The sequence below is a fragment of the Dermacentor variabilis genome, chromosome 11, assembly GCF_050947875.1.
Source record: "Dermacentor variabilis isolate Ectoservices chromosome 11, ASM5094787v1, whole genome shotgun sequence".
NCBI lineage: Eukaryota > Metazoa > Arthropoda > Arachnida > Ixodida > Ixodidae > Dermacentor > Dermacentor variabilis.
In genome coordinates this window covers 125,101,753-125,111,655 of record NC_134578.1, presented here as the reverse complement: position 1 = coordinate 125,111,655, position 9,903 = coordinate 125,101,753, and the positions used below count along the sequence as shown (strand labels likewise).

At 48.4% G+C, this 9,903-nt stretch overlaps 1 protein-coding gene across 1 annotated transcript; it reads right to left on the bottom strand.

Moving 5' to 3' along the window:
* Nucleotides 1–682: 682 nt before the first annotated feature.
* LOC142563498 (uncharacterized) lies at nt 683–6,010 on the bottom strand. Its single transcript, XM_075674047.1, has 6 exons — nt 5,966–6,010; nt 3,106–3,237; nt 2,173–2,304; nt 1,971–1,989; nt 1,702–1,814; nt 683–936 (listed from the first exon to the last, which is right to left on the bottom strand). The coding sequence occupies exons 1-6, from the start codon at nt 6,008–6,010 to the stop codon at nt 724–726; spliced, it is 654 nt and encodes a 217-aa protein (XP_075530162.1). The 3' UTR covers nt 683–723.
* Nucleotides 6,011–9,903: the final 3,893 nt, after the last annotated feature.

The following is a 9,903-nucleotide window of genomic DNA, read 5'->3' as shown; positions in this document are numbered from 1 at the left end:
CGATATAATATAGTTGTGTAAAAGAAAGTTGCCCTTACTGTAACGTAAAAAGAAAAAAGAGTCATTTTCTCATATACGTACAGACGTTAAGAGGCGCCTGCCTCTCCTCTGCACAGACACATACACATAGCACAACAAAGTCGAAGCAATACACAAAAACAAACTCCCGCAAGTATTTCAGAAGTCGCGACACAAAACCTAGTGCACAGTCCAAGTTCTTTAGTGCCCTCATGTGGAATGCGATATTTTTGAAAGTATACAAGAAAGGCAACCTTTGGTGCTTGTTTAAACATATACACAACAACCTTCGCTGCAGGTTTAAAACTATACACAACAACCTTCGCTGTAGGTTTAAAACTATACACAACAACCTTCGCTGCAGGTTTAAAACTATACACAACCTTTGCTGCAGGTTTAAAACTATACACAACACCTTTTGCTGCAGGTTTAAAACTATACACAACAACCTTCGCTGCAGGTTTAAAACTATACACAACAACCTTCGCTGCAGGTTTAAAACTATACACAACAACCTTCGCTGCAGGTTTAAAACTACACACAACAGCTTTCACTGCAGATTTAAAAAAATCTGCACTGCAGACTTAAAAAAAAACTGCAGCAGTCTTTGCTGCAGATAAAAGAAACTGCAGCAGCCTTTGCTGCAGATAAAAAAAAACTGCAGCAGTCTTTGCTGCAGATCAAAGAATATACCAAAATTTTAAATTATTGTGCAGGCCGCCCCAGTGCCGCTGCAATGGCCCGTGAGAGCGCCCCCACGCTGCGCAGCTCCTGCAAAGCCTGGCCCTGTTGCTGCAGGATGGCCTCCAGGGCTGTAGCCTGCCTCTCTGCAGCCTCCCTGTGGAGCCTGGCCTCGGTTGCCAGCTGTTCGAGGGCCACAGCCTGGCGGGTGGCCGCCTCCCGGAGCTCCGCAATCAGCTGGAAACGAAGAAATATGTCGCCAATGTCACCTCGGAATTCTTCGCTACCGACACTTCACTGGGAGATTCTGTTTATGGAGTCTCAGCGTGCACAACACATCCTCTCCGCTGAAAATCCACTGACCCAGCGGCATCCGTCAATGGTGCCGAGTTCTGCGCACAACCAATTCCCGTTGTTTGGACAGACCATAGTGGTGTCAGAATTCATTTTCTGTCACCTCCTCAAACGCATCTCACACCTCCAAGCACCTCTTCGTAAGAAGAAACCAAACAGCCCTTTTCAGGGCTACGCACCAGTTTGCCTGGCGGGCGATTGTGCAGTATCAGCGATTCTCTGTCCTGTATACTGCTATGGAAAACATACCCCAACCAATGATCGAAGAAGGCGTGCATATGCAACGTTATAATTGCAAAAATGTACATTTGTACTTGGTGACTATGCTGAGGATTTAGTTCCTGACATACTTAGGTTTGGTTTTCTGTAGGAGTGTGCAAATAGTAAATGTTTGGTACGAATTAATTTTGAAGAAAATACCCAATAGAAAGACACTCCATCGAATATTGTAAAACAGCCAATATTCGTCCATGAATGTTCTTATGTTCCATTTACCCAGATTCACCATAATGTTTTTGCTTAATTTCAAGGCAGAATGGCTGTTTATTCCACTTCAAAGTTATTGAAGAAAAATTCTCGGCTACATCCATTTGTATCCTGTCTCTTATTGAGATATATCCGCAGTGCACAGAAATAGTATCCACGAACCGTGTTGGTTTGCTGCTGCTGCTCACTGCTCCGGGTGTGCAGTTCCACTAGGCGTGGGAGGGCTTCACGGGCACCCGCCGGCGGCACTCGGCGGCGCCTTTGGCGTTGTGGTGCTGAAAGCATACAAGTTATGCTATTTTTTTCACAGCAGAAGCCTATGTAACTCATGCTTAAAAGGAATGACATGGTAAGAAGCATCACATACCGATGGGTGATTCCATTAAACTTAATATTGGTACAGCTAACAGGACAAGGCGACTCCAACTTACGAGCTGGAGCACTCAGGCACTCAAATCAAATCAAATCAAATCATTTTTATTTTCATCTCAAGGATGAGGGCCGCATCCTGCTCGGCCACACCACCGGCAACGCGTGCAACGCTCTGAAAAGCCCGTTCAAGTAAGACACTGCTTTATGCACACCGAGTGCAATAAACGAAAAAAAAAAGAAATGTGATGTGTGCAAATTCACCTGCAAGCCACTGGTGCCGGGCGTCTCGCCAACCGAAACTGTAGGCTGGGCGGGCAATGGCTGGATGGGCTGAGGGCGCCGGAAGTCCCCAGAGAGAGCTCGCGCCTGCAGGCTCTCATCTGGGGGGACCGACTGTAAGCATGTGTTGAGAATGTGTCACAAAACTTCTCTGCACGCATAGCGATGTTTGTAGCAGCAGCTACTAATAACTGATATGCTTTAATGTAGCGAGTCTGCACGTAATGGGGGCAGTGCGCAGCTAGATCTTTTTTCTTTTCGAGGGGTGTTTGAAAACATAGCATGTTATCCACACAAAGACGTTCGAGAAGGGGCGGGGGGGCGTGTTTGGTGCGCCAGCCTCTGGCTATGCCCCTCATTCGATGGTCTCAAACAGTTTCGTGCACGTAGGTTCCTCTAATATGCCTCAAAATTAACTTCACGGGCGTCCTTTCGCCCCTGCAGATTCGACCGTTTCCGACAAAGTTCTAAGCAACACCGCCCTAGCGTGAAGTTTTCCTAAACGTTTGTAGGCAAATGAACCCACTTTTTACCGTCTCGACGCGACACGCAAGCGGATATTTTCGACGTCTAACGTGAGCTACACACCGTGTCGCGACAAAGGACACACCGTAATACGCTTTTTGTCACCGTAGGCCGCGTCGCATTGAACCTCGTTTGCCGAATTTCTGACGGTCACAAAGTGCTAGTTCAAAACACTTAGGCGATAATGGTATTCTAAGCCAGTGCTTACCGCTTCCGACCGCCCGTACACAGCGGCTCGCCCACCATCCACCCGCGCGGTTCCGGTTAGCTGCAGGATGCGGCCGTGGAATCCAGCAAGCTGACCACCTCCGGTGCCCCTGTAAATAACAAACCGAGCGTATGAGACGACCGGCTGAAATTAATCCGCGCACGCTCAACTTTGCTGCTGACAAGGGCCAGCGCCTGGTCCGCGTAGAACCGCTGCTTTCGCCAGAACGCCTGCCACTGCTGCACGGTCTTGCGTGCAGGGCCTTGGGAATCCAGCAGCGCCTTCAGCTGGAGCCACAGCGCCTCCTTGTCGGCCTTTGTGAGCGATGGCCCCAGTGGGTATTACGGCGTCACGAGGGCGGGGTGCTCCTCCATAAAAGACAGGAGGAGCTCCCTCTGACGCGCCGAAACCCGGGGGCCGAGCGGCACGTTTCGGTGCGACGACATTTTGAAAAGTGCGCCGAGTAGACCGCTCTTTTTTTTTCTTTTTCTCGCGCCGTGCGCAACACCACCTAGCGACCTTGCAGAAAAACTGATTCTAATAAATTGTAATAGTCGTACACATTACTATTTGAGAACGTGTTTAAGCTTGAGAATAAAAATACATATTTTTCATACAGACATTTGATTTATTAGAAAGCGAAAACCATTTCGGTTTATAGTATATGGTCCCCAAGCAGACGACAGACGAGGCAACGCAACGTCCGGGGAGTTCAGCGCTTGCTGATTGGCTGCTCTCTCCGTCCCCTTGTCACAAATTTTGCATACTGCCAATTCGTGACGTTGCAGCAACTGAACAGAACGCGTATCGAACAAAATATCTCCGATCGCGCCCCAGGTCAGTGAGCATGCATTGCAATTGGTCTCCTGAGTTAATAAGCAGAGCAATATCATCAGCGACTCGCAAGTTACTAAGGTATTGTCCATTAACTCTTATTCCCAATCCAGCTCTCTGAATACCTCCTGTAAACACGCTGTGAATAGCATTGGAGAGATCGTATCTCTCTGCCTGAAGCCTTTTTTATTGCGATTTTGTTGCTTTCTTTATGGAGGACTACGGTGGCTGTGGAGCCGCTATAGATATCTTTGAGTATTTTTACATACGGCTCATCTACACCCTGATTCCGTAATGCCTCCATGACTGCTGAGGTTTCGGCTGCAATTTTAGTAATTATTATGTTCCACTTAATAACAGCCGACTTACGCACAGTAATATGATCGACTACATCTGAAGTATCAAGATTTACCCGACAGGCCTCACCACTTACTGGCTTTTAAGACATTATTTGCCAATTTAAAATTATATTCCCTACTTCAATTGCGAACAGCTTGCTGGATTCTATCACTATAAATCATGGTTATTTAATTGCCATCAACGTCTAACAACACATTCTCGCCCGTTGTCAGTCCCTTTAAGCGTCCTCCAAGTTTTTTTTTGTTTTCTTAGACTCGAGATTCATTTCGATAGGTTCGCTCTCTGCGGCAATGCGCTGGAACTTTAATTACGGCAGCCAACCAAAAAGTGTTCTGTGTGCAAGCACGATGTCCAAGGATTGGCCGTCACGGCGTCAAGGACATTTCGTTGTGACGGGTTGTGCGGAAAGGGATTTCCGTAGTCGAATGGGAAAATGTTCATACAAAAAAATTACCGACGATTACGTTACTTCCTAATGCGAAATTTGAGCGCAGCAAATAAGCTGTTTCACCTTTTCGATAGATTGAGGCAAATAAATCGAGCAACACATGTATGCGCTATCACAGAATTTTTTTTAATTTTTCACACGTATTCCTTTAACAAAGACTCCACTAACAGTTCTTGACAGTCATGAGGGAAGCTTTGTGGTCGGAGAAATAGACTGATATATGTTCGACTTGGTACACCAATGCTTGATTCTCAAAGACGAGATCTATACAAGTGCCTCGCGAGGTTGTCACAGCCGTGGGACGCGTTACGAGCGAGAGGAACGGGATGTTCTCCCGCATAAGTGTTAGGAAATTGCTGTTTGTCTTTATGTCAAGCCGCCACCGATCTGGCTCTCTGATTGCCACCGCACAGGGCGAACGGCAGCGGCAATTTCGGCTCGGGCGGTGCACATATACAGATCCGCCGCCACCGATCTGGCTCTCTGATTGCCACAGCACAGGGGTTGCATTGGAGGAGGAGCGAAGAAAGGAATTAAGTTCGAGCCGGCGCTTTGACAACCGGAGACTCGCAGGAAGAGGGGGGAGGGGGGCGGCGTGTACACCCAGCGGCAAACGATGGGGGCAGAAGCGCGCGCAGCAAGCGGACAACACGATAAAGGGAGGAGGGAAGAGATAGCAGCGACTGACTGATGCCGCTGACGCCGATAGTGAGTCAACCCCAGCTGCGGAGTTGGTTTCAGGGACAACGCCGCCGATGCCGATACAAACAATATGATACCCTCGCTTCCGCAGCGCTAAGAACCAGGTCTAGCCGTGGGAAGGTGGTCACGTATTCGTCGACGTGCCGGGGCCTACGTGAAATAACCGGCGCGTCGGCAACTGAAGAGCACCCTATCCGCCACACAAGAACAGGGGGGGGGGGGACCCTTTCCTCCTCTTTCTGCATGGCGGCGACGGTGTTCTATGCAGTCACGTTATCTTGACTCTCTAGCGGCGTCAGCGGCATCCAGCGGTATCAGTCGGTCGCTGCTAGCGCTGGGGGGATGAAAGGGGGGCGGAGCTGGTTACGAGGCCGACGACAACGCCGACGACGACGCCGACGACGACGCGAAACCCAGGAACGGACGCCAAAGAGCTGCGCTCTAATAAAACTGAAAGTGCCTCCCTAAAAAAGCAACAGCGCGACCAGCAAGTCGCCAGCCCACTTCTCCCGCAAGCCTGTTATTGAAGTGGATCCTCTAACTTTCCTTCCTTCCTGTCACTTTGTCTGTCTGCTTCTCGATTTTTTCTACTTTCAAGTTTGCTGGCATTCTCCTAGCATAACCATGTACCAACTAGCCAGACAAGCCACTCTCATGAAGTGGATCCCGTGTCGTTGAAAACCATCACACCTTCTCACTTCCCTGTTTGCTTCAACTACCTCAAAGTCTTTCTCTCGGCTCATTTTGCATGTAGCCTCATTAGCACCCACTACTGCTCTTTGGACGTGACTGTCACATATAGGCACTTCCGGAACCGTGTACACCACGATCTGCACCTGAGGGGACAGGTCGCGCAAGTCGTCCACCCCTTTTCCCAAGTGCTGGGCTAGTCCTGTCCCTTTCCTCTTTAGGACGCCATTTAGCCCGCCTGGTACTACGACCAGGTTGCGCACGTGGGCAATTTCCGCGAGCTTTGTTTTGCTCGCTCCAAGAAAGAACCCAGCGTCCGCCCTGGAAATGTCTCTACCGCCTCTCATTAATCGCCTTTCACCCGCTAGGCTCTCCACAATTGCTTCTGAGCACCTATTCAGGTTTGAGTCGCCGGCGATAATCACCATTTCACTCTCTTCTATCTCTTCCTGCTTTCCTGTGACCTTTTCCGCGTGATTCGGTCTTGACAAGGGGCATTAACCCATGTGCTCCTGCTTTTTCCGCGTGGCGGCCTCAAGGTAGCTGCCGCTGTATCCAGCTAAACCCTCACCATGTTGCACGCATTCCGCGTACTTTGCTGGCACTCCCTCTCCCGTCACGTCGAGTCACTGCGTTTCATTGTCACGACCATTCTCGTTCACAATGGGGGCCCTGTTCAGCTTTTCCTCGGCTGCTTCAAGTATTTTTTGCACTACCTTCCGTGCATCACGCTCCCTATTTAGCTCATTTTTGTGCTCATCAACCTATTTGACAAGGTCTTCCTGGAAAACCTCCATTTCCTTCAGCCCCACATCGACATCTCAGTGTGTGCCGATGGACTCGATTCCCTCTCCATTCTCATCCTTCCCCTCTTCTGCTTCGAGGGAGCCCGCACACACTTCACGCTTTCCCGGCTTTCTTCTCATATATTGCCCGGCTTTTTCTACTTCAAATACTATACTACTATATTACTTTAATAATAAAGAGCACGTGCCTTCTAGCATAAACCGATACGCACAGGATCTAAATCCTCAAAATGTCGCAAAGTATCTCTCGCGAACCATTTAATAGCAATCAATGCCGCGGAGACTTCAGGTATGACACGTTTTGCACGTGTTCAACCACGTGGCCACGCTCTTACTTTCCTACCAACACACACAAAGTAAAACCACTAATAGCTATTAGTCTTGCCACTTCCAAGCTACTATTTAAAGGCTATAAAGACTTAAAGTTCCATGCGGTTGCCCGTGTTGAATGCGCGATAGGACGCTCTGACTTTCCTGCACAACCAAATGTACAGGAAACACGTCCGCGCACGAGAAACAAAGAGAGACAAAAAAACAATGAAAATTACCCAATTATTATTTCAAGACTAAAAAAATAAGCAAATCAAAAACAGAAGATCGCTGAAAGCATGCACGAAACTTATGCTTTCGACGCGGCCACGGAGCCCTAAAAAGACAAGACGTTCATTCGAGGGATCGCCAGCGGTTTGCCAGCCGGGATGGATGCGTGGAAGGTAGGAGCATAGAGTTTCCTACAAAACTTACTAGCAGCATGGGAACTATGGGAAGTACATGGATTTGCCTAAACTTCGTCCGTTTGCCTTCAAACGGCTTTGTGACTTTTTATACTCGTTATTTTCAACAGTGTATTGCGTAATAAATAATTAAATAATTAAAATTGTCCGACGGCAGGATTCGAACGGAGGGACTCTATCACAGAAGCCTGATATCGGAACCATTAAGCTACGGACCAAAGAGTTACTATACTGACTCTAGAGGACAAGCTACCCATAGGGCCCATGCATTGAAATCGGGAACCGCAAGAGCGCCGCCATGTTGCTACGCGCCGAGGTTGCCAGCTCCTGAGACGCTTGCTAGAGTTGGTGACAGTAGTCAGTTTTAATCCGGCAACAGTAGCAGCGTAGCAGCATGGCGTCTCGCTTGTACTGTCGTGATGTGTGCGTGCAGCCGTGTGTTTAGGCTTTATAAGTTGGTTCTTTATTCTATGTTGCGGGACGGTGCGGGTGTGGTCCATGTTGGCCGTACAGGTGGCAGTTATGCAACCGAGGGATGATCTTGTTGAAGTTTCCGGTGGTATGCGGTTTTCAGCGGTCACGCCTGTTGCAGGAGTGTCACTCGACGAGGTTACGAGCTCGAAGCTGTGGTCAGATTCCTCGTTGGCGTTCCGTAATTCTCTTCGCACGGGCGCGGTATGTTGCAAAAGCCGCTTTCGCGATCTATCGTCGCGACGATAGATCGGGCTTTTTTATTATTATAGGCACTGATCCAGTTGGGGTAGGGCACATGTAACCTACAAACGGAAGTCTCAGGAGAGCACCTGAGATTATAATAAAGCAGGCGGCGCAGGAACTCCAGGGCACCCAAGGGACAGTGGGGGGATCAAAGCTCGAAGCAGAACGGTACGTAGGTTGGGGCCGCCGAGGCAGGTGTGTGCCAGGGAGTGTTCGCACGGACAGCTCCCCTGGCACGCGCAGCAGAGCCTCGCAAGGTCGAGATACCTTAAAGGCACCTGCGCCCATGATCTTTCTTTTGCCTCGGTGCAGTGTGCACGATTAAAGAGAATAATATGGAGGGCATCCGGTGCAGTCGCGAATGCGTCATGACAAATGTAGCTCGCGTCGCCTGGCGTGTGCAGTAATATCAGAGTTGGTTGTGTGAACTTTATGCATAATACGCTTTGTTACGCTACCTTAACGCAATAAGTCTAGAGGACGGTGTTGGTACACTTTTTCGTACCGCCCTAATCCTATACCCCCCTCTTTTTATGTATACATACAATTCCTTGCCATGACGGATCCATAGCCTGCTTTATTTTTGAAAAATAGAGGAGGCTATGGACCAATTGACCAGTTAAAGTTGTCAACTTGTCATAGGAATCACTGTATTAAACACAATTCCACGATCGGATTGTTTACTTTCACTTTTTGTTGTAACACTGAGGACTACATAGAACTTTATTTTGTATATGTGAGAGAAGTATGTGGATCATCATCATCATCATCAGCCTGGTTACGCCCACTGCAGGGCAAAGGCCTCTGCCATACTTCTCCAACAACCCCGGTCAGGTACTAATTGTGGCCATGCCGTCCCTGCAAACTTCTAAATCTCATCCGCCCACCTGACTTTCTGCCGCCCCCTGCTACGCTTCCCTTCCCTTGGGATCCAGTCCGTAACCCTTAATGACCATCGGTTATCTTCCCTCCTCATTACATGTCCTGCCCATGCCCATTTCTTTTTCTTGATTTCAACTAAGATGTCATTAACTCGCGTTTGTTCCCTCACCCAATCTGCTCTTTTCTTATCCCTTAACGTTACACCTATCATTCTTCTTTCCATAGCTCGTTGTGTCGTCCTCAATTTGAGTAGAACCCTTTTCGTAAGCCTCCAGGTTTCTGCCCCGTAGGTGAGTACTGGTAAGACACAGCTATTATATACTTTTCTCTTGAGGGATAACGGCAACCTGCTGTTCATGATTTGGGAATGCCTACAAAAATCTTCTGATTATTTCCGTCTCATGATCCGGATCCGCCGTCACTACCTGCCCTAAGTAGATGTATTCCCTTACGACTTCCAGTGCCTCGCTGCCTATTGTAAATTGCTGTTCTCTCCCGAGACTGTTAAGCATTACTTTAGTTTTCTGCATATTAATTTTTAGACCCACTCTTCTGCTTTGCCTCTCCAGGTCAGTGAGCATGCATTGCAATTGGTCCCCTGAGTTACTAAGCAAGGCAATATCATCAGCGAATCGCAAGTTACTAAGGTATTCTCCATTAACTTTTATCCCCAATTCTTCCCAATCCAGGTCTCCGAATACCTCCTGTAAACACGCTGTGAATAGCATTGGAGATATCGGATCTCCCTGCCTGACGCCTTTCTTTATTGGGATTTTGTTGCTTGCTTTATGGAGGACTACGGTGGCT

Bases quoted from the DNA above. Each gene is read 5' to 3' on its own strand.
- LOC142563498 (XM_075674047.1), bottom strand. From the start codon at position 6,010: ATGAGCCGAGAGAAAGACTTTGAGGTAGTTGAAGCAAACAGGGAA. The intron at 2,305-3,105 runs GTCAGCAGCAAA...ACATGCTTACAG, and splicing joins CGGACCAGGCGCTGGCCCTT to TCGGTCCCCCCAGATGAGAG. The intron at 937-1,701 runs GTTCGTGGATAC...CTTCGTTTCCAG, and splicing joins AGCAGCAGCAAACCAACACG to CTGATTGCGGAGCTCCGGGA.